This window comes from Megascapheus bottae, chromosome 26 (genome assembly GCF_031878675.1).
Source record: "Megascapheus bottae isolate mThoBot1 chromosome 26, mThoBot2.hap1, whole genome shotgun sequence".
In the NCBI taxonomy this organism is placed as follows: Eukaryota; Metazoa; Chordata; class Mammalia; order Rodentia; family Geomyidae; genus Megascapheus; species Megascapheus bottae.
The window spans coordinates 11320343-11344848 of record NC_143534.1 but is presented as its reverse complement, the minus strand read 5'-3'; the positions used below and the strand labels follow the sequence as shown (position 1 = coordinate 11344848).

Sequence of the window (24506 nt, the reverse complement as noted above, 5' to 3'; positions counted from 1 at the left end):
AAATGCATGACAAACATACACACATACAAAAAAAGATTACAACACTTACTAATATATTGTATTTTAATAGAAACATGGCTATACAAGTCATTGAAAAAGTACTTTAATATAATCAGCACTTATACATAAAACCAAATAATATGGATAGCTCTAAAAAATGATCTGAAACATTAAGATGCAACCTCAACGGTAATTGCCTCGCATTTCCCAGTCTCTTGATCTGTGCATGTCACATGTAAAGATCCATCCCTAAACAAACAAAAACAAACATTTTATAAACTTATTTTTTGAAAACAGAAAATCATCAACATGTTATGAAATGCAAGGGTTTTTGAGTGAACATCAGTGAATAGTTAAGCATGTTAAGAATAAATTTAGTACATGCTCTGAGGACGCTCCTGGAGCTCCTCCCAGACCACTGATACAATAGCTGCTTCCTTCGAAATCCATGGTGAGAAACACCGAAGTTTTAGACTTCATACAAGTTCAAGACACAGAATTTCAGTTTCAAACTAAGACCAAGGAAAACCCACCCTTACTGAAATCTATGTTCTTGCTAAATATGCTTTATGGAATAAGTTGTTCCTAATATTAATTTGGAAAGGAATTACTAAACACATGGCAATATGAATGGTGTGTTGTACTAGAAGGATTAGTATTGTAAGTGTTAGAATGGCCTGCTGTATTAGATGCTGAGTGTAATTAGTAGCTGTGCTGTAACACTAACATATCCTTCCATAGGGCAAAAGGTATCAAAGACATTACCCTAGAAAATTATGTGAAAAACTGAAAAATCACATAGCAAGTTAGCATGGAATTTCTTAGGTTGACTATATTGAAAATGAAGAGTGTATAAAATATTCACAATGCAAATTACTTGCATTACTTCTTTGAAGAATGTGGTAGACCGAGAAAATTCTCTGCAAATCTTTAAATGACTTGTCAAGAATGAGAACTCAACAAACTCACAAAAGTGATCGTTTCAAAGTGAATTTTCTTAATATCAGAAGTAGCTGAATTCTGTACCTTTTCATTGTAAGAACAGCTAATATATCACGTAATCCGTTTTCTTTTTTATCTAAATCCTGAAGTACAACCTGTTTGTGCAAAAATAGTACAAAGATGATTGAGTATCTTGAAATATTAATGAATGGACAGTAACTGCTGCAAAAAGTGAACTTCCTTGTTTTTTAATAGGAGTGCAGTTTGAATTCAGGACCTTGTACTTGTTAGGCAACGTTCCGACACTTGAGCCAAATCTCCAGGCCTTTTTGATTTCTTTTTCGAATAAGGTCTAAAGTTTATGTCCAGGTTGGCCTGGCCCCCTATTTGCGCTTCCTGCATAGCTAGAATGAAGAGTTGTGTGTCAATGAGCTCAGGTAATAAATGAATGAAAGAAATCCACCGAGGGAAGACACGGTGATGTATATAAGAAACTTAATATATCTGTAACGAAGAATTATCAGGAGGAGCTTTTTTTTTAAAGAATTTATTAATGTTGATTTTTACATCATATTTTAAATGACAAGTTTAACAAACAAGTATTCAAGGAGGGAATCTATTTACAATCACTGGGACTTAGTATTTAGAACTTAATCAAAATTAGGCTAAGGAGGAGGAGCTTTTTATTTAATTGTTTAGGTACTAAATTTCTTTATTTAAACATATGGTATAAATTGTAAACTTCAGATGTTTTGGTACAACTTGTAGAGTGCTAGCCTTGGGAAAGCCCAAGGAAAGTGCCCAGTCCCTGAGTTCAAACCCTAGGACCAGCAAAAAACAAACACAAAACAAACCCCAAAAAACAGAAAATAAGGCTATAAAAATAATTACGTGGGGGGCTGGGAGTTTGGTCTAGTGGTAGTGCTTGCCTAGCATTCCTCAGTATCACATACATAGAAAAAGCTCAAGTGGTAGAGCTCCAGCCTAAAGAAAGCCCAAAGACAGTGCTCAGGACCTGAGTTCAAGTCCCAGGACTGGAAAAAAAATTTACATATCCACCATTCTTCCAGAATGAGACATTTTAGTCTGGTTTCTGGACTTTTCTTTGAATGTACATATTAAGAACAAATGGAAGGGTTGGGGCCATGTGCCTTAAGTGATGGAGCACCTGCCCGGCAAGCACAAGGCCCTGAGATCAAGCCCTTACAAGCACACACACACACCACCACTAACAACAAAAAACTCTAGTAGATGCTGGTTTCGTAACAAACACCTGTAGGCCAGCATTTGCAGGCTGGGGCAGACCTATTTCAAGACCAAAATCCCAACCTAAGCAACCAAAGAAATATAATCATACCCTTCATTCTCCTTGGGTATCTACATTTGTTTTATTTTGACTATGAAAGTAAACTGACACTCATCTCCTACATTATCAATTATAAAAGAAAGATTATGTTTATAAATTACCTAGTCCAATACATAGCATTTAGTAAAGATAAATAATTTAATTAAATTGCTAAGGTCAGCCAAAAGCACAGAGAATCAGTATTTATACTAACTGTACTTTGTTTTAATCTTCCATAACTCTTTCGAATAAACGATTATTTTTCCCAGTGTTTCAGAAATTAAAAAGTAGGTCGGGTGCTCTATATATTTGACATTAACCTGAACCTAGAATAAAGGCTAAAAAGTTGCAAGTGACTGCCAAGTGCACTGGGCGCTCACCTGTGCAAACTTGCTTTCTTCTGTTGCGGTGTTTGCCCCTTCAGACTCATACAGTTCAAGGCAGACGGAAGACAGAGCACCGGGGGCGTGTAAGGTGTGCTGCCTTCGAGCAGGCAAAGGTGTCCCCGATGGGAACAGTATTGTGAATCTGTTGACTCCTGATTCATCCACACCCTAATAAGCGCAAAATAAAAATGTATATCCTTTGACATTTACCTTTATACTCAAAAAAGCGCCTGTGATGAATTCCTATTACAAATAAAGTAACTATTCCTATGGATAATTTGGAAACTAGCCTAAGGAAAGGAAACAGATATAAGACTCAATTCCACTCTATATAAAAAAAGATACTGAAGGGGCCGGGAGTTTAGCCTAGTGGTAGAGTGCCTGCCTAGCATGCATGAAGACCCGGGTTCGATTTTTCGGTACCACATACACAGGAAAAAGCCAGAAGTGGTGCTGAGGCTCACGTGATAGAGCTCTAGCCTTGAGAAATCCCAAGGACAGAGCTCAGTCCCTGAGCTCAAGCCCAGGACTGGCAAAAAAAAAAAGATACTGAAACACATCTCTCTACCTATGACAGAGGTTGACCATGCAAATTGCACTGAACTTTCATTTCTCTGACAAATTAGCATAATAAAATATAAAGAAACTTTAAAAATTATAGAACTACACTTAAAATCTTACCTGTACACATAGCTTATAACAAATCAAGGTTCATATGAAGTTACAGCAACTGTATATACTCCTTTTACAGAAAGGCTAACTGTACCTTCTACTTTTACAGAAAGTCTAATGGTACCTTCACCAAGATGTCTTTGGCTGAACACTCAATCACAAGAGAGTCTTCCACTGAGACGTTTTCTTTCCCAATGAGAATTCCTGCTTCCAGAGCTGCGCCAATAGGGATAACCTCATCTGGAGGGATAGAACTGAGAAGCTCCACAGCTGGGAAAAGGTCTTTAATCAGCTGCTGGAGCTTTGGGATTCGAGAAGACCCTCCACAAAGGACAACCTACAAAAGGGAATGGAGCAGGATAAGTCATCTTCAGCAAATTAATAGCAAAATACAAATGGATTTTAGCATACTATGTCATACTTAATAAAATGTGAGATGAGGAAATGGCACTGTATACAGTATACTAATATAGATTTGCCTATAACATTGTGATGCCCAACCATAAACTTACTATACACTCTGTATTAGTCCAACATTTTGCTTATTCATTCCTTCCTTCCTTCCTTCCTTCCTTCCTTCCTTCCTTCCTTCCTTCCTTCCTTCCTTCCTTCCTTCCTTCCTTGTACTGGTTTAGGGGGTTGAACTCAAGGTCTGGTCACTGTCCCTGAGCTTTTTACAAGGCTAGCATTCTACCACTTGAGCCATGGCTTAAATTTCAACTTTTCTGGCTATTACCTGGAGATAAAGAGTTCCACAGACTTTCCTGCCCAGGCTTTCCACTTTCTTCAGATCTCAGCCTCCTGACTAACTAGGATTATGGGTGTAAGCCACCGGTGCCTGGCTCTATTCCAATTTTAACAATAAGTGGGTAAATTCCTAATTTTTATAATAAAATGGACGTTGCCAGTCTCTCTCTGTGAAAAATGTGCCACAGACTTTTTGTCATCACCAAAGTATACTGCAGATCTCAAGGAAACAGATGTCTTGTGATTTTATTTTATTATTTTTTTCATATAAAAAGGTGAATTTATTGGGGAAGTAGATAGAGAACTGACCGGCCAGGGACACAGTGCAGACTTGGGAGCTGACACTGTGACCCCGAGTAGCGCTCACGCAGGGTTTTTAAGGGCCAAAGCCATGCGGTCAAGCCTGGCTGGATACAGGTGGTTGATGGGATTGTTACATACACAGAAGGGTCACATAGCCAGCTGCAGCCACACAGGTAGCCAATAGGTTTACAGCCTAGTGTTTGAAATTACCTATCACCTTAGTTGGAATTGGCGCGCAAATTGGAAAGGTCTCCACACAAAGCCAGCCCCCTCCCCACCCAAGCGGATATCCCTCCTCATGGGGGGTGGGGAGAAGGTCAAGGTGGCTGGGCTGTACCATTGTCAACCTTCCATCTTGTGATTTTATTTTAAGATCTTGGTGTGATCTCACTAATCTTGTCATTGAGACTGTCACATGTGACATTTACTACTGACTCAATGGGATTTAGAACACTGACTATTCCAAATCTGAGACTACTACAATAATGAAGACATAGAAACATACCTTGTTGATATCCTGTGCTGTAAATCCACTTTGATCTAAGAGCTCTTGGATTGCTTCTATACACTTATTGAAAAGTGGAGAACAGAGGAGTTCAAATCGTGCTCTGCACATGTGTGTATCATACATGGGAACACAAATACACAGAGAAAAGGCTCAGTAAAGTTTCTTTCTCTTGAAAAGACTAACGCTAAAGCTAGGTTTAATGGGTTGCAGAAATGGCAATTGTGGGGGAATATTTTCATATAAATAAAGACAACATATTATCAAATTCAGTGCAAAGCTGTCTTGATCATGGCCCACTTATAAGCTTTCCAAAAAACACCTCAGGCCATATGCTCAACATATGGCATTCCTAACAAACCCACTGATCCAAAAAGGAATCATTATTTTAAATATTCTTCTATTTTTAAAAGTCATAACCTTAACTTTTAATTACTTTTCTTTATAGTCTGTTACGGTGTTGTACTTAAGTTTAGTCCTTTTGTACTGCTTGAGAAACCTGAATGCTAGCAAATGATTTTAAAACAGACTCATGAATGTAGTCTCTAGCTTCATGTTCAAGTTCTCAAAAAGCATGAGTAATTTAAAAATGTTTGTTATCAAGAGATATTAAAATATGCTTTTATGGCTGAAACCTCTGAGATAAATTGCAAAACTTCCTTCAAGAAAATTTACAAAACTTTCTTTTTTTTTCATCATGAGGTTTGAATTGAGGACCCGGACATTGTCTCTGAGCTTTTTTGCTCAATGCTGGAGCTCTACCACTTTGGTCCACCGCTCTACTTCCAGTTTTTAGGCAGTTAATTTTAAGAGTCTCATGGCCTTTCCTGCCAGGCTGACTTCAAACCATGATGCTGAAATCTCAGCCTCCTGGGTAGCTAGGATTGTAGGTATGAGCCACTGGTGCCCAGCCTCTATTTCCTTCTTAACTAGTAATGTTAGCAAGGATAGTCTGAGTACTTGGGCAAACAGCACTAATGTGGGAATATAAAAAGTATTCTTCTCATGAGGTCAAATGAACTCTACAAAATGTTGAGCTATAGGTACAAAATCCTTCTTTAAAGAGGCAGAGTGGTATTGCACAACTTTCTGCTAGCCACTGGACACACAGTACACAGCACTTAATTGTGGCCAGTGCTACATAAGAAATGGGGTTTTACACTTTTTAGCAGAAAGAACAGCACAGGAGGAATTTCAGTACCAACCTTTAGACTCTATTACAGAGCGATAGTGACCAGAACAGCTTGGTACTAGCATAAGAACAGGCCTGAAGACCAATAGAATAGAACTGAGAACCCAGATATTGAACCACAGACCTATGGCCACCCACCTAATCTTTGATAAGGGAGCCAAAAAAATAGAATGGAAGAAAGACAGCCTCTTCAACAAGTGGTGCTGGCAGAACTGGTTAAGCACCTGCAGAAAACTAAAGTTGGATCCTTCTTTGTCACACTGCACCAAGATTAACTCCAAATGGATCAAAGACTTGGAGGTAAAAGCCGACACACTGAAAACTTTACAGGAAGGAATAGGAGATACACTAGGCCACCTTGGCACAGATCGAAACTTTCTCAATAAGGACCAAGAAACACAACAAATCAGAGAAAGGCTGGATAGATGGGACTGCATTAAACTGCAGAGCTTCTGTATGGTAAAGGACATAGCTAGTAAATTAATTGGGAAGCCTACAGAATGGGAGAAGATCTTCACTAGCCATACAACCAACAAAGGCCTCATATCTAAAATATATCAACAGGTCAAAAAAATTGAATCAATCCAAAACTAATCTCCAAAGTAACAACCATCCCATTAAAAGATGGGCCAAAGACTTAAACAGAGTCTTCTCTGAAGAAGAAATAAAAATGGCCTATAGACACATGAAGAAATGCTCGACATCTCTGGTCATAAAAGAAATGCAAATCAAAACAACTCTAAGATTCCATCTCACTCCAGGTAGACTGGCCAGGATCAAGAAAACTAATAACAACAGATGCTGGAGGGGATGTGGCCAGGAGGGATCACTACTACACTGTTGGTGGGAGTGCAAACTCATTCAACCACTATGGAAAGCAGTATGGCAGTTCCTCAAATAAGTAAACATAGACCTCTCCTATGACCCAGCAATTTCACTACTTGACATTTATCCAATCGTCCAGAAACAAGGACATACTAAAGCCACTAGAACAATGATGTTTATTGCAGCACTATTTACCATAGCAAAGATATGGAACCAATCCAGATGTCCCTCAGTTGATGAGTGGATCAACAAGATGTGGTATTTGTACACAATGGAATTCTATGCTGCTGTCAGAAAGAATGACATTGCCCCATTTGTAAGGAAATGGAAAGACTTACAAAAAATCCTATTAAGTGAAGTAAGCCAGACTCAAGGGAACATAGGCCTAATAGTCTCCCTCATTTGTCATAATCAGTAGAAACCTTGGGCTCTCCTAGCAGAAATTTACAATAGAACAAAATCTAGAGACATTAGGCCAAATAGTATGACACTAAATGTAAGGACCTCCAGGATAAGGAAACAAAAGCCATATAATGAGTGACTGTTGTCCTTAATGTATTATGTTATCACTCATCTCTTTTGCCATCCCTTGGTTATCTCATATTGCCACAATATTTCACCTTGTTATCTGAGGGCAAAATCCAGACATCTGCCCTCTGTATTTTCTGGGCAAAGGTGCAGTCAAGCAGCATGTAAAAGACTTGGATATTAGAAATAGTTATAGACATTAAATCTATGTGCATTAAATGGCACCACAGCTATAAAAATGTAAAACAAGGACAGAGCAAATAAAAACAAGGCAGCTGTCAAACTTCCCTGCATCATAATCAAGTATGAATGTGGCAGTCAAACTGTAGATTGAGTTCCATGTCACTTATTAGCTAGTTCTGCTCTTCATGAGCAAGAGGAGAGAGAGAGAGAGAGAGAGAGAGAGAGAGAGAGAGAGAGAGAGAGAGAGAGAGAGAGAGAGAGAGAGAGAGAGAGCGGGAGAGGGAGAGAGAGAGGGAGAGGGAGAGGGAGAGAGGAAGGAGGAGGAGGGATGGGAAGGAAGGAAGGAAGGAAGGAAGGAAGGAAGGAAGGAAGGAAGGAAGGAAGAAAGGAAGAACTAGTACTTGCTATAGAGCTGTCATGAGGACAGGACATGTTAGAAGAAATGACTTAATCTATCCTACCACCAACATTATTTAGTAACAAGGAGAGATTAACAAGCTCTCCATCAACTTCTGGAACAAAGATCTGACAAGTGGAGCTGCAAGTTTAAAGAGAAATCTGAATATCTCAGACTACATCCCATTCCACTTCCGAAATCTAAATGACTTTTTCACACATAGCTAACAGTAGATTAAAATAACAGCGAAAACAATTTCAACGGATGTAACTGTATTTAGGAAATGAACTATTTAATCTAATAAGAACTAGCTAAAAAAGTGTAAAAAGTCAAATCTCCCTGTGAAAGATGATAAATACATTTCAAGCTATAAAAGAGATAAAACAACTTAGGGCAAGAGAGTTACACCTGCTCATGCAACATGTGCACGGCATGTCTCAGTGTGCTTTACCTGGACACATTGCAGTCAAAATCCTGACCTTCGTACAAGGAATCAAGAAAACAATTGGCGCTTCCCAAGGTCGACAGGGAATGCTTGGCCACCTCAGCACTGCTCATCAGCTTCATCATGGCTCTGGCATTTCTCCTCACATCATGTTTGAAGGATCTAAATTAAAACCATAACCTTTGAAGTTTAAAATGACAGAGTCACTTAGAATCTCAAGCAACTAAAATGTAGATTTAGAAAACTGCTCTTAGCTCAATAATAAATTCATAAATCAGGGGTGAGATGTAGCTCAGTGGGAAAGAGCTTGCCCTGCAAGTGCAATGTCCTAGGTTTGATTGCCCAGTATCAAAAAAAAGACAAAAAATAAATTCATAAATCAATATTATATGATACATGTTAGTAATTGGATTCTAGTAATATTTTCTGCAATTAAAAGAAGGGTCATGCTGGGAGTGGTATTGGTTCGTGCCTGAAATCTCGGACACTAGGGAGGTGGGATCATGGTTTGAGGGCAACCAAAAGTTTTTGAGACGCTCATCTCAAACAGTGAAGAGGCTATGGCTGGGCATATGTAATCTCAGTATGTAATCTCAGCTACTTGGGAAATAGGGATCAGGAGAAATGAAATCTGAGGTCAACCTGGGCAAAAAAAAAAAAATAGCAAGATGGGGGCCAGGAGCGTTGCCTACTGGTAGAGTGCTTGCCTAGCATGCGTGAAGCCCGGGGTTCAATTCCTCGGTACCCCATACATAGAAAAAGCTCAAGTGGTAGAGTGCTAGCCTTGAGAAAGCCCAAGAACAGTGCCCAGGCCCTAAATTCAAGCCCTAGGACTGGCAAAAAAAAAAAGCAAGAAGATCTCATCTCAAAAGGAACTAGGCAACTAGGCACAGAGGCACATACTGGCAACTCTAGTCATGTGGGAGACAGTAGAAGGCTTATAGTTTGAGGCTGGCCCCAGGGAAAAAGTAAAACCCTATCTGAAAAATAACCTAAAAACAAGAGGCCGGAGGTGTAGCTCAAGTAGGAGAGTGCTTGATAGCCTGAGTTAATGCCATCCTCACAAAAAAAGGAAGGATGAAAGGGAGGAAGCAAGGAAGGAAGGAAGAGAGGGAGGGAGGAAGGGAGGAGCTGAGTGTAGAGGCAAGCATCTGCAGTCCTAGCAATCCAAGCATAAATAGGAGAACTGTGATTCAGGCCTGCCGAAGCATAGACATGAGATCCCAGCCTCTGAAAACCATTCAGATGACAGTAAGGCATTACTGCCTGTACCATCCTTTACCTAGACACAGAGTAGCATATGGTGAATTCAAAACTCAGACTTGAACACAAGTTCATGCAGTTCTATGGCTGATGGTCCCTTTTCACTAAATGAAAAATCTAGACACACACTCCGCCTCTGCTTCTCAGGACATTTTAACTATAGAGATGAAAATATAGTTTCCATGTAATGAGAAAACCACATCTTCCTGTGCAGCAAAGTAACTTAAAATAAATTAGGGAAAAAAAATAAGAACTTGAAAGCTTCAATCAAAATGGCTCACAATCTTGCGACTATGCTGGTGTAGGCCTACCATACCAGCACTTAGGAAGCGGAGGCAGGTGCAAACACAAATTATCCAGGCCATTAAGACTCACCTCTGGAACTCAGAAGCCAGATACTGTGCTAAGGTTTCTGTGAAATGTGCACCTCCGATATTATCATCAGTGTTTGTTGACAGAACCCGAAACATTCCACTATTAACTTCCATAATGCTGAGAGATAAGGATGTGCCTCCAAGCTTAAATACCAAAACATTGCTTCAAGGGAAAGATAAAGTAATTTATTAAAGAATCACAGCATGTAAATAAAGTAACTTCATAAATTGCTTTATTTAATCTCTTTATACTGAAAAGTAGGAAACTGAAAATCTCAGTCATTTACAGTTACTTGATGTAATCCAGCCTTGAGCCCATACCTTCTAAATTCACATCTAAGTTCTCTCTACTTGATCATGATTACAAAACTATTCTTTGGACCAACTACGGTTCAAAACATTCCCTTTTCAAAGTAAATAAGAGAGATTATAATAAGTTTTAAGAGACTCGAACATGAAAAATGCCCTCTCAATATTGTTAAAGTTTCTACTTTCACATGTTCTAGAGACAAACAATATGCAAAACTAGAAGCTAACTTCCTATTTCCAGAACATTAAAACCCATCATTTCTAGTATTTCTATATTTGTTAAAAGAATTTCTTTTCTGGTTTATAATTTCTTTAGCTGTGAAAAACTATGTTCAATAAAGGAGTAAGTAAGCCTTACTAGTTCATCATCAAAAAAACTTCTCAAGGCTAGGCATTGGAGGCAGAGATTAGGAGGAATGAGGTTTGAGTCCAGTCCAGGAAAGAAAGTGAGAACCGAACCCCACCTCAACAACTATCTGGGCATTGTGAGTCTTCAATACTCAATAGGAGGCTCACAATCTAGGATTGGCCCCAGGGAAAACAAGTTCTATCTGAAAAATAAAACAAAACAAGCCTAGGAGTATGGCTCAAGTACCCAGGCCCTGAACTAAATGCCAGGGCCACAAATACTTTCCCAATGCTCTGAAAACCTCTAGTTAAGTTACACACCTCTAGGTGTGTAATTACAGCAGGGTATAACAATCCTTTTGGACCTAACTTATAATTTAAAATGTTCTCTGCACTGAAAAGAGAAAACTGTCAGGATTTTTTACCTTTTTCCAGCAGGAGAATCTTGTCCAATTCCATAAGCAAGAAGAGCTGCAGATGGCTCGTGGATTAGTCGTAAAACATTAAATCCAGCAGCTCTTGCTGCTTCTCTGTGAACAATTGGCTTTCAGTGATTTGAGGATTACAGTATGTCAATTCTAGACTTTTAGAAGTGCTCTAAAAATCTATGTGACAGCAAATACAATTTCACAAAGAGACATACTGCAAATTAAGAAGGCAGAGTACATGAAATGGAAGGGACTTCAAGAGTTAACTTCCTTTTCAAAACTAATATACAGAATCCATTTTCTTATGTACCTATACTGAACATAAAACTATAACTCTTGCTGGGAGTGGTGGCTCACGCCTGTAATCCTAGCTACTCAGGAGGCTGAGATCTGAAGATCAAGGTTCAAAGCCAGCCCAGGCACAAAAGGACCCAACACTCTTATCTCCAATTAACTTCTAGAAAACAGGAAGTGGGACTTGGCTCAAGGGTAGGCTGGTAGCCTTGAGCAGAAGAGCTCAGGGACAGCCCAGGCTGATTTCAAGCCCCATGACCCACAAAAAAACAAAACAAAACAAAGCAAACCCAACTACAATCTCAAAAATGACTATGCTTTAAAGTTCACCTTTTCTGTGGAATCTTCTGGGGCTTTCAGAAATTGGGAGAAATCTTATTTCCATGCCAGGCAGAACCTCCACTTCTCACCACTGTTTCAACATCACCCTATTAATTTTGGGAGGTCAGAACCAGGCCTCTCTCTCTACTCAGCCCTGAATATTGCATAGCAAAAATAACCAATAAATAGAGGTTTAATGAAAAAAAAAAAAGGTTCATGCTTATTTTGGTTTAGATGCTACGCTCCAAGACAAGGAATAATCACCAGTGCTGTTTTTGTTTTTTTGCCAGTCCTGGGCTTGAGCTCAGGGTCTGAGCACTGTCCTTGGACTTTCTCAAGGCTAGAACTCTACCACTTGAGCCTCAGCACCACTTCTGGCTTTTTTCTATGTATGTGGTACCAAGGAATCGAACCTGGGTCTTCATGCATGCTAGGCAAACACTCTACCACTAGGCTAAACTTCCAGCCCTCACCAGTGCTTTTACATATGTATTTCTTATACATATGTATAAACTAGTTCATAACTGTTTAGCCAGCAAATTAAAACAGCCAAGAGGTATGCCAAATCTAATTGCATACTCTCCTAGCATTTCATAAAAGGAAATATGAATTACTTTTACCACAGGAAGGTATCCACAATTGTTTTATTATATAGTGATAATCGTGAAATTTGTTTTTAACTGAGCAAATAAGATAAACTCTATTTTATACTTACCCAAGAGCATTTTTCTGCTTTTCCCCAAAATCAAATGGAACAGTAATAACTACATCATTTGCATCTGAGCCCAAGACAGAATGTGCTGTTTCTGTACATTAAAAAAAAAAAAACAAATTCTAGTGACAGAATAAAGCCAAATAATGCCTTTTTTTTTTTTTGGTGGGCTTAATCTCAGGGCTTGGACACTGTCCTTGGACACTTCTTGCTCAAGGCTAGCGCTCTGTCACTTGGGCCACAGTGCTACTTCTGGCTTTTTCTGTGTATGTGGTACCAAGCCATCAAACACAGGGATTCATGCATCTTAGGTAAGCTCTCTACCACTAGGCTACACTCCTAGCCCCCAACAATGCTTTTTTGAGGTTCCTTAATTCATGTCAAATAGTTCCCTAAACAGACATTCCAATTCATATGAATGCCACACCCTGTCAATTGTCTTTTCTTGTGCTCTTAAACCACGCAGTACTGACTGCAGTTTTGGTAAGGTAACAACTCCCAAATTAGCTGGTTTCACAGAGAGCTACAAATGTATCAGAAATGAGCTATAAATCCAGTAATATAAAGAGATAACATCATGATAATTCAACACACTAAAGGCTACAACATAATTCTGGAGCTAAAAGGAGCCTTACAATCTACCCCAGAATTGCCCAAACTATTCCACCGCTCAACCCACTGAACCTTAATCTGGAGTGGTAATAAAACCAGATCTACTCAAACCTGCCAAAAGATGGGAAGTACATTGCTAATCTTTTATTACTATTATTATTTGCCAGGCTGGTGCTCTCCACTTCAACCACAGTCCCACTACCAGCTTTTTGCTGGTTAACTGGAGAAAAGAGTCTCATGGACTCTACTGCTGGGGGTCACTTGAAAGTGACATTCGCATCCTTCTGAGTAGCTAGGATTGCTGGGATGAGCCTGGCTACTCTGTCAATCTTGAAGAGAAATAAAGACATTTAATATTCACCAAGTTTTGAAAGTGCTAACATGGCATAATTTATTTATATGACCTTTGAATGTGTGTAATCTGAAAACCTGAAATTTGAAATGCTACAAGTCAACTGATTAAAAAAAGACTTTGGATTTTGGATTAGGGCTGCTCTCAACTGGTATGATCTATGCAACTATCCCTAAGCCTGAAAAAATACAAGATCTGAAATACTTCTGGTTCCAAGCATTTCAGAAAAAGGATACTCAATCTGTCCTTACAAGGAAAAAACAAAACTTGTAGAAGCTAGTCATTTAAATAAGGTCACATAGACACTTGTTGGTCAAATCAAGTCTGCAGTTTATGTCTTCTTACTTCTGATCTCTTTATTTTGCTTGTTCTTAAATCCCAAATTACCTCTAGCATGCGCGGGGGCGCGCGCACGCGCGCGCGTGTGTGTGTGTGTGTGTTATGTATATGTACTAGTCCTGTGGTATGAACTCAGGGCCTTGGGTTCAGTCCTTGAACTTTTTCTGCTCAAAGCTAGCATTCTATCACTTGAGCCACAGCTCTACTTCTGTCTTAAATTTCTTTTTTTTAAATTAGTGATTAACTGGAAATAAGAGTCTCATCAACTTTCCTGCCCAGGCTGGCTTTGAACTGCAATTCCCTTATCTCAGGCTCCTGAGTAGCTAGGATTAGAGGTGTGAACCTCCGGTGCCTAATTTCCTCTACCATTTTAAGGTTAACTTTAAAAAATGTCACTTAAAGTTAACTGTAATATTTCAATACCTTTCATTTTACTAAATATGAGTCTGGCAACATCTTCTGGGTTAACAAATTTTGTTTCTTCTCCAGTATCTATTTTGTATCCTAATTTTCCATTTTTTTCAACAATCTACGAAAGAAATAAAAATTGTATTCAATACCAAGTAATTTAAACTAAAAATGCTAAGTTTCAAGTCAACATTATGGCATGACATTTGGCAATGACTTTGTATAGCAGAGAAGCAGTAATAGAAGCATACTTACTAAACATTTACTTTCCGAAATATATTTCTGAGCTTGTGGATCATCAGAGCTGTCCATAAAGAAAGATATAAAGATATATCAGGAACAAAATTGGTAATATAAATAAAAATGGCCTAAAGACCATACCATACACATTAAAATATAAGCAATATTAAACTGTTCAATAAGTCTTGGAATAATATAAAAGATTTAAGTGGAGTATTTATAAACAATGATTATAATAATGTGGCTAAAATGTTCATCTTCACATTTGAAAATAATTTTCCCTTGTTCTGACCTCACTATATATGCTGGAGTGACATTTCCTAATATTGATTTTCTTCATTCATTCATTTTCGCATCTGTAATCCTGATGAGTCAACTACTGAAATGTAAAGGGCAAAAAGGAGTGGAAACTAAGAGCAAAGACCTAACACCATCTTTGTTGGTTCCTAAACATAAAATGAATACCCAAAACCAAAAGATCTAAGAACCAAGAATGTTGTATATCTAAAAATAGACTCATACAGGCAAGCACAGCGTGGACAGATGTACAGTAATGTTCCATACAAAGCAAGAGCTGAATGTATCTTTGTGAAATGAGAAAAGCAATCAATGGTTATATTGGTCAGGATAGTAATACCAATTTATGCAAACTACAGATTTCCATTTAAAACTTACTCAATGTCTGTAACATCTAAGTGGGTTGTTAGGTATGTTTTACAGAGGGGCAGGATCATATAGGACAAGGAGCCAGGATGTGGCCAACAGCTACTCATGTTTACTTTAGTAGACTGCCTCCACTAATACTGTAAATCACCCCTAAAAGAGGGACAGGATAGCTCGTTTAATTTCATCTAGGACTTGAGATGATTTAGACTAGTAGTCTGATCCTTCTTAACTAGTAGCAGTCTTTGAAGGACCTGTATAGTATAATCTGTATAGAAACCAACCAGTCTTACATGTTTAATAAGAGCTGATTATTAATAGTTGCTAATTGCACAAGGGTTACAGAATATTGGAGGCCCTTAACTGGAGCTAATCTGACTTCAAGTTCTTAAATACTTGCAAGTTCTTTACTTCTCCTACCATCTACAAAAATCAATTAATGGGAAGACAGGCACTTGCCCAAAGTGAAACAATTCATTAATGGCTTAACTATTCAGCAACCAGACCTGTGATATAGAGCCTAACATTCTTTCCAATAACTTTTCTGCTCCTCCTTTTTACTAACTTACTACTTGGAATGCACACCAGACAAGTAGGGATGCAGCAGTTATGTCCACAGTGGGGTTCTGAATTTCAGCAAGACATTTACAGGCTGTTTTCTTATCATCCAGCCTTACTGTATGTATGGTATGTACTGCTCAGGGTAATTTTCAAGGAAGAGTATTTTATGGAATGTCTATTAATAAAGTAATTTTTTTTAAAAAAGAAAATAATTTCTAAACTTCCATATAAAGACAGTTTCTTGCATCCAAGTACAGAAAGTACAGGTAGTTCTGAGGGACACACATGACACAGGCAAAACACTGGGATGGCAAAGCAGGTACGTAGGAAGCAGAGAGTGAAGGTAACAAAAGATCACAGGGATTACCAGAAAATAGCAGACTTGACCCACAACTACACACAAGTAAAAACTTTATTTGTCCACACTAGGAATAAGTTGTGTTAACAGAAAAACAAAGCTGGTGGAAGGCTGGTATACACAGTGAGCACCTTGTTCACATAATGGTCATTAGGAGGCAGTGTCAACTCTACCAGTAGACACAACTTTACCAGGGAAGACATTTCCTCTTCCTTCTTCCCTGTCTCTTAGCTAGCTATCACAGCTCCCTGGCTTGGCAACACCAGCACTGAAATACTGTTATACCACTGTGCCTGTGAGTTCAACAGCGCTTTACATTCATTCATCTGTCCACTGGATCCTCACAACACCCCTGTGAGGTAGGGAGGACATTTTCTACTTTAGATGAGGAACCTGAGTTATAGAATGGTGGAAGGCTTGTCCAGGCTGTATAATGGTTGGGCTTGGAGCTTAGGCAGGATTCCCAGCTTCTTTCTGAAATGTGGGCTCCCTGTACTTCAACTTTCCTCCCCTTGACAGTTGAGCTGTTGTGTTTTGTTTACTTCTTCAGGACCTTTTCCTTGAGTTTTATCTCTACATTATGATTACTACATTCATCAGATTTTTGCAATACTATCTGAAAACTTAACTCTGCCGCTACTCTTGAGCACTTCTCTTATTCAAAAGAAATTCCTGCCTAAGTGTTTTGCTACTAGCATACTTTGCTGTTTCACCAGGAAATTTGTTTATATACCCATCTGTACTAGTGTTACTTGCTGTAAGGGACACATATCCTTCCATATAATGGCCTAAAACAAATGATACGACATAAATCTATGTATCCATCTCAATGCCTTAATACATGCTTTTTGAAAGTAAGCACACTGCACTAGTGTGGTGCTTACAAGTTCCAGAGGTATCAACAAAGATCAACACCCAGAATGCAATTGTTAAAATACAATTGTTACTAGTTTTCCAAACATGCAGTAGTATGCCACTGTAACTAAAAATGGTAACTTCACACTCATTTTTTTTGGTAGTAATGGGGTATAAATCCAGGTTTTGTTCATGGCAGGCAGGTAGGCACGCCATGTACTCTTACAGCTAACGCCACTCCTTGAACCTGCATTTTGCCTTATACTATATAAGTATTTTAGATGTCAAAGGTACTAGGAAATAACCCAACCTAGCATAAATCTCTTGATGTAGACACATAAAGAACTTGAGGCATGATAGGCGCAAACGGTTTTGCTCAATGAAACCACTGCAACAGGACTGGGGTCTAGGAGTTCTAACTACATGCCAGTGTATTCGACCACACTGGCTACTCCACATAGCCACCACTTCCTTACTTGCCACTTACACAGGCCCAGGTGGGTCCCAGTTGTGTTGGTCCATTTCTCCACCTATTTGCATTGTCAGCAGTTAGAGAAGCACCAGGTTATGTATAAAACATAACCTCTTCCAACACACCCTCTCATTTTTTTTTCTTGCTTGACTGCAAAAAGTCTTTTAAATCCCAGATGATGTATGTTTTCTCAAAGTATTATATGAACTACTGAAAGGTCTGACTGGTGGAAAACTGGGAATGCTGCCTATCACCTTCACCTCTCCTAAAGGTGATATGTGTTGAGTGGGGCTTGTGCTTAAAAGGCATCCTATCCACACCACCCCCAGTATTCTCAAAGCTAAAGGGTAAGCCAAACTGTTCTGTGTCGCCACCTGTCACTGACCAGATCAATTTTACCTAGGTCATCTGACAAAAAGTAACCTTGGCAAGTTCCCTAGAGGGAAAAGCTTTCTAGAGCCTCTATAACAAGCAGGCAAAAACAAAAAAACAAGCTAATACAAAAAAATGAAATTAACTAAAAGCAGATTGCAAAATGATACAATCCAAATTGTTTCTCTAAGGATCAAAGGCAACTAAAATTTAAAGATGTAACTCATGCATAGAAAAGGACCCAAATAATATGAAATATAAAGAATGTACTTACACTTACTGTTTTATAAAACAGCCAATATATCCATATCACAGATTATCAATAAGAAACATCAATACACCACTGTGATTCCCATTAGTTCTTTGTTATATCCTTAACTTGACAGGAGACTGAGAAGTAGTAAAATGAAGATTTGATAGGTTGGACTATTACCAAGTGTACTGACTAGTAGGTATGTCAGAGACACAGCAATGAAGAAAGAAACAAAGGGAAAAATACACATTGTGCCTATTAGTCTAATAGGCCATAGAAGGATCTTAAAAAATCTAAGACTGCAAACTCCATGAAGCACTCGAATTAAACTAGTAGATTTAAGCAACAGGTCAAGGCATACCAACCACACTTTTGTATTTTGTAAAGTACTCTCCTAGCCTTGCTCCAGCCAAGGCCACACATACTAATAACGTACATTTGTATAGTGCTTTTAAACTCTGAAACCCTTTCACAACTATTAGCCCCCTGATCCTCACAACAGCCCTGTGAGGTAGGCAGGGCAGGAATTATTAGCTATCCTTCACTCGCTATTATAGAGAGGTAAAGGAAATTGCCTCCAGTCACAAAGAAGGCCAGGATAAACTAACTCTCTTGGACTTGGTTCTGTGAGGTTTACTAGGCACCTGTCATTTCTAAATGATCTTTCACTTAGCGGAGAATCTTGATAAAAAGAACTCACAAGTATACTCCTATTCCTCTGCATATCCACAATTCACTACACTTTTATGAGGACAAAGAAGGTGCTGCAGTACCAGAAGGCAGGTGTGAGGAGACTTCTCTGTTTACGAGGCATGTTCTTTCACTATCAGTCCTAGCTTTTGGCATTTGAAATCAGCTTCTGAAGCAACTTTTCGAGTCCTAGCTGGAAAGCACCGGTAGCTTCCTCCACTGCCGTTGCCAAGCGCCGGACTGCAACCACAGCGTCCCTGCGCAGCTCGTTGGCAGCGTCTTGCTGGGCACTGGCCTCTTCACCAATAGCAATCAACCTATCCAGTTTTTCTTCCTCTCGCTTTGACAGCTCTCGGGCCAACCTCCTGTTTTCTGCCAACTCAGCTGCAATAGTCCTGGCCACTGACCGCCTTCTTCGCCTCGCCCACCTCGGAGGGGACTCACTGGCCAGAGGTCTATCTCCACCAGAGACCAAACCGACTGTGGAAGAGGAACCTGGAGGCCGTGACGTGGCGGCTGCCCCGGGAGGGTTTCGGCTGGTGCTGGTGCTGGTGCCGGGAGCGGGCTCACCCGACACCCCCAGTCTGGTCATGGGGCTGCTCTGACAGGGAGCAGTTGCCCCTCTGAAAAGGTTGTGAGAGCTGCTGTAGTTGGGGGTCCCTTGAGAGCACCCTGAAAAACAAAGCAACATTGTTGCAAAGAGGACATTCCAGCTAAGGGAATGCTTAGAGCCAGCAGCAGTGCTAAGGTACTGGGTAAAGTAGGGAAGCTTTGAGGAAGGCCTCTTTCCACAAGGACTGGAATAATCAGTCTTTAATGTGGCCATTTGAGTCTATAACACAACCCCTTGCCTCGCTAAACTTATCCTTTCCATTGATCCATCTAGCCCACTCTTTTCTTATAAATTCCTAATTACCCCTTATACACAAGGCTAAGACCAGTTTGGCTCTAAAGAGCATGTCTTCCAGGTTTCAAGTTCTAATACCATATACTTAGGGTGGCAGCTTTTTAAGCCCTGGAACCCTTTATCTATTAGGTTTAAAAAAGTAAGGGGCTGTGCTAGAGAGGGCATGGTTGGAACATCCGCTGCTCTTAGAAGCAAGTGCCTCTGAGACCCCAGTCCTTCACATGCTTGGGAATTACCTGCACCTGAGGATTCATCCCAGGCGTCCTCAAGGTCATGGGTTCCTCGGATCCGGTCACTGATTCTCAGCTGACAATCCTCATCTGATTCCTTAATTGTTTTCAAGAAAGGCTGATTAGCTGCCTGCGTCCTTTCTGCTTTCACAATGGAGGGTCTCTCTTTTCTTGGGGTGTCAGAGGGCACCAAGTTCTGATCACAGGGCTTGGCCCAAGCAGCAGCCTCCATTAGGTTGTCTGGGTCAGTCACTACCTGACTTCGAAGAAGCTGATCCAATGTATCATAAAATGGACAGTGTGGTGGATCCCCCACGCTAGTGGCGTGGGCAACATAGGCCTTTAAGTATAATGCCTTCAGAACCTTAAACTTGGAGCGGCACTGGCGTTCGGTGCGGCGGAAGCCTTCCTGCTGCATTCGCTTAGACACAGCCTGATAGACATCTGCATTATGATGTACAGTCTGGAGGCGTTGAATATACTCAGCCTCACCCAGTATGGACAGAAGAGTTCGTGTCTCCTGTCTGGACCACCGGATGCCCGCACTGCTACTGGTGGTGGCCATAGTGGGCCTGGAATGGAGGCTGCAGCAAGCTTCTGGGCCACAGCTGCACAAATCTGAAGGCGTGTGGAAGCTCTGTGTGCTCTCAGTTTAATTCCAGGAGCCAGTCCATTCTTCCCGCTCAGGGCATTTGCTGAGAAGTCGGGTCTGAGGACCACACTTCTGGCTGGAAGGCCACAGGGGAATGGAGTAACAGGGAGGGTGTAAGGAGTTTTAGGTAGCAAGTAGGGCTGCCTATGCAGAGGTCATAAATAGGCCTGAGGCCCAGACTGAGAAAGCCCAACTTTGGGAGTTCACCCAGGGTGGGTACTGGACCAGGGCTTAATGGCTTCATAACAAAAGGATTGGCTCCTCCACAAAGGGCAGAATGCTTCCAAGGCTGAGACCTGGTACAACCATGTATCTGTAAAAATCACCATTGTCTGGTAAGTAGTCAGGCGAAGAGGAAAAGAACCTGGTTCATGTGGCAGCTAACTCTAGGGAAATAGTACAAGGAAGATGGTCATACAGTAGAATGTCTGAGGAGCACTGGATCTTGAGTAGCCTCAGCCTAGGTACTATGCTGTGGCTGCTAGCCCTCTGACTGTTATTAGGGCACTCTTTGCAAGAAGGGACAGGGAAGTTGTCTGGCTAATATGAAGCTCTGTGAATAAGGCAAAAAAACAGCCATCTCTCTTTTCTAACCATCCATTTCCACGTAGCAGTATAAAGTGAAAAAAATGAAATTGGCTACAAGGCAATGTATCTATGGAGATGTTGTTTATTGAGTCTAATGATGTGTTTCTGGGTTATAATGCTAAACTACAGCTTTGCAAGTTGCTAACATTGGGAGGAAGTAATAAATCGAATAAATACACTGGATACCTGTTTTCTTTTAACTGTATGGGAAACTACAATTACCTCAAAACAAAAAGGTTACTTAAAACAAAGTATTGGCCTTTCCATGATTCAGGCTTCAAGATTCATTAAAATTCCCTGCTTTTGTCTAGATTTTATGGTTTGAAAAGATTTGATACCTATTTTTTATATGCTTACTACTAAACTTTCCAACATGAAACAGGATATTAGAATACATTCATCACAAAGATTTAATATTTTTCCAAAAATACTACATCAAGTTCAATTTAACAGAAGAAACTAGATCTACCTAATTAACATTAAATTTGATCTATAATCTACAACTTATAATGTCAACCCAGGGAAATGTCTACTTAAATTCTCATTAAATGAAATAGAAAAGATAGCCTGGAGGGCCAGGAGTTTGCCCAGTGGTAGAGAGCCTGCCTAGCATGCACGAAGACCCAGGTTTGATTCCTCAGTAACCACATACATAGAAAAAAGCCGGAAGTGGTGCTGAGGCTCAAGTGGTGAACTCTAGTCTTGAGAAAGCCCAAGGACAGTGCTCAGTCCCTGAGCTCAAGCCCAGGACTGGGGGGGGGGGGGGGGGGGGGGGGAATGACAGCCTGGAGTGAGATTAGGAGACATGTAGGACAGGCTTATCTAGTTCAGTCTTTTAACTAACTTAGAAATACTAAAGTTTCTCTGTGCCTTGGTTTTCTCATGTATAAACTGCTCTCTCAGTTTTTAAAAGCTGTTGAGATGATTAAGTAAAATAATAGACGTGAAATCACTTTGAAATTTTAAAAACACCATCAAGTATTAGTACTCTAGTGAAAATAAAATCCCCTAATTATGATGATAATCTATACTCTAAGGAGACAGAAGTCCTGGGAGGCAAGCCTCTTTAATCTTCTAATCAAAGTTACAACAGATGATTGACCTAATTCCTACAACAAGACATTAAGTTGTTTCTCTAATGATTAAGTTTGTAAGCCAACTGGTGAAGTCAGTTCCCAGCCAAGTGTCACAAAGGGCCTTAAGAAAGAAAATCAACCGCAGCTACATCAAGTATGAGTAATCATTAATATTTTGCAAAATGCAATCTACACACAAAGAAATCTTCAAATTCCGACAAATCACTCAAATTCCATCAGATAAAATAAAAACACGAAAAGTCCAAATTAGCACCTCTGAATGACAAATCATCAGGAGTAAATGAATGTTGACATTTATGAATGATAAGACTTGTCAATAAGAATCAAATGTCTATAAATCCTACTTTCCAGAAGAACAAACAGGAATAACAGAAAAAAGCAATCTAGTTGGAAATGATCCAGACAAGAAAGACAACAAAATAATGGTATTTATAGTGTCACTTTACATCATGTTTAGAACTTAAAACACATTTCTATTACTACACTTTAAAGTATCATTTTTAACTCCATACCTTCTGCCCAGGATCTGCTTTACTTTCATTACTGTATTTGAAATATTTCTTATTCTACTTTGTTTTGCAGCCAGTCCAACCACCTGAGAAAAGAAGAAGAATAATATATTATAATGCATGGAATTTGTACTTATTTCAGAGAGAGAGAGAGAGAGAGAGAGAGAGAGAGAGAGAGAGAGAGAGAGAGAGAGAGAGAGAGAGAGAGACAGAGAGAGAGACAGAGAGAGAGACAGAGACAGAGAAGAAGGAAAGGAGGAAGGGAGGGAGAGAGAGAGAATAGTAGTACCTCTTCATTCTCTGAGTAAGCTACAACAGCAGGGGTAACTCTATCTCCTGCATCATTTGCAACCACATCTGCTCGACCATCCTAAGAAAAAAAAGGAAAGAACTTGGAGTTAGTCCTTTTAAAATGAAATACATAGTCTCATTAGGCTGACTTGGACCATCCTGCTGATATTTTAAACTTGTGGGTTTTATTACTATTATTTTTTCCTAGATTTTATAGAACTATCTCACTGTTTTCAATCTGCTCTGCACAGTGAATTGGACCAAATATAAACAGCTGTAACAATAACCGGCATCATTCTACTTCAGGTCCTTCTCCTCAGAAAAATACCTTTTTATTTAAAAACAAAACAAACAAAAAACCCAACAAACCCTCAGTAAACGAGATAGCAAATCTCTTTGCATTTCTCACACAAGTCATTTGACATTTAAGACATAGGACTAGTAGCAGGGGAGTTTCTCCTTCCTCGACCTTGATGTTAGGGAAAGCCCTAAGTCTGCTGGGTATTCGTGGGTCAACTCGTTTTCGCGTCGCTCAAGCTCCAGACCAGGGCCTGACCCCCCGCCTCCCCAGGGGATTCCAGTCACTCAGGGCCAGGTCCCAGGTTCTAGGGTCCCAGAAGTCCGGGCCGGGCCGCCCACCGCAGGAAGCCTCGAGTCTGTGATCTCAACCCAGACTACCTCCGGGGGTGTCCGTAGCTCCGAATCCTGCAGCCCGGAAGTTCCCGGGACGCCCCTAGACGGCCTCCCGGCCGTGTCTGTACGCCACCCTCCCGCGTCCGCACAGGGGACTTGGGAGATCTGGAGACCCAGCCGTCTCCAGCACCCATCCGAGCCTCCTCCGGCCATTCCCCTAGGACTTCTCCCAGAATCCCGGCAGCCCTGGGGCCCCCGAGACCCGGATGTCCTGGGACTCTCCTCGGGGTGGCCCGGGAGTCCCGGGGCTCGGCGGGGGGCCCTGACGCCCCGGAACCCCGTGCGCCCGCGTCACCACGAGCCGCAGCGGGGGTGCGGAGGGCTTTCCCGGAAAAGCTCCGGGGGACGAAGCCGAGCTGGGTCGGCGCTACGCCTCCAAGCGTCCGGCGGCCACGCCACTCTACGCGACGAACCTAGGCCGCCAGGAGAACTGTTGACGCGGCTCTCCCGGCTCCTCACCTTGTAGACAGCCACACAGGCTGACGTGCAGCCCAGGTGCACTCCGATGGCCGCCATGAGGCGGCGGGACCGCGGCGGCTGTGAGCGAGGGGTCCCGCGGCGGCAACAGCTACACGCCACAGAGCAGCCCCAGCAGGCACCGCGGAGACTTCGCGTTCCCGCCCGCCCACTGCATCCGGTCCGCCGCGCCGGTGTTTCCGAGTCGCCGCCAATCAAAGTGAAGGTCCCGCCTTTTCTCACGAGCGGTCGGCGAATAGCTGTAGTGCGTCGCCCGCGCAAGCGGTAGTGCGCATGCTCCGGCCCGAGGGGGACCGGAAGAGGCTCCTGGCTTCTTCCCGCCCCGGTTTTCGTCAGAGCCAATGGGAACCCTGGGTCGAGCTGCCTCA

The 24506-nt window shown here is 41.0% G+C and overlaps 2 protein-coding genes across 4 annotated transcripts; both read right to left on the bottom strand.

Moving 5' to 3' along the window:
* Window positions 1–49: 49 nt before the first annotated feature.
* Window positions 50–24255, bottom strand: Hspa14 (heat shock protein family A (Hsp70) member 14). 3 transcript variants are annotated; one of them, XM_090318937.1, is made up of 14 exons: window positions 24121–24255; window positions 22967–23047; window positions 22681–22763; window positions 14486–14534; window positions 14246–14351; window positions 12523–12613; window positions 11190–11294; window positions 10109–10270; window positions 8477–8632; window positions 4901–5003; window positions 3470–3682; window positions 2668–2841; window positions 1027–1097; window positions 50–249 (listed from the first exon to the last, which is right to left on the bottom strand). In XM_090318937.1, the coding sequence occupies exons 1-14, from the start codon at window positions 24175–24177 to the stop codon at window positions 171–173; spliced, it is 1530 nt and encodes a 509-aa protein (XP_090175063.1). In that variant the 5' UTR covers window positions 24178–24255; the 3' UTR covers window positions 50–170. The 3 variants fall into 3 exon arrangements, with proteins under 3 accessions (XP_090175063.1, XP_090175060.1, XP_090175061.1); XM_090318934.1 differs by lacking the exons at window positions 22681–22763; window positions 22967–23047; window positions 24121–24255 and adding an exon at window positions 18778–18865; XM_090318935.1 differs by lacking the exons at window positions 1027–1097; window positions 22681–22763; window positions 22967–23047; window positions 24121–24255 and adding an exon at window positions 18778–18865.
* Msantd7 (Myb/SANT DNA binding domain containing 7) lies at window positions 18837–20781 on the bottom strand. Its single transcript, XM_090318943.1, has 2 exons — window positions 19838–20781; window positions 18837–19366 (listed from the first exon to the last, which is right to left on the bottom strand). The coding sequence occupies exons 1-2, from the start codon at window positions 20394–20396 to the stop codon at window positions 18837–18839; spliced, it is 1089 nt and encodes a 362-aa protein (XP_090175069.1). The 5' UTR covers window positions 20397–20781.
* Window positions 24256–24506: the final 251 nt, after the last annotated feature.

Coding starts and splice junctions, on each gene's coding strand:
- Msantd7 (XM_090318943.1), bottom strand. CDS start 20,396: ATGGCCACCACCAGTAGCAGTGCGGGCATCCGGTGGTCCAGACAGGAG. Junction 19,367..19,837: donor GGATGAATCCTCAGGTGCAG/GTAATTCCCAAG, acceptor TTTGTTTTTCAG/GGTGCTCTCAAGGGACCCCC.
- Hspa14 (XM_090318937.1), bottom strand. CDS start 24,177: ATGGCGGCCATCGGAGTGCACCTGGGCTGCACGTCAGCCTGTGTGGCT. Junction 23,048..24,120: donor CCTGTGTGGCTGTCTACAAG/GTGAGGAGCCGG, acceptor TTTTTTTCTTAG/GATGGTCGAGCAGATGTGGT. Junction 11,295..12,522: donor AAGCAGAAAAATGCTCTTGG/GTAAGTATAAAA, acceptor AATTGTTCACAG/AGAAGCAGCAAGAGCTGCTG.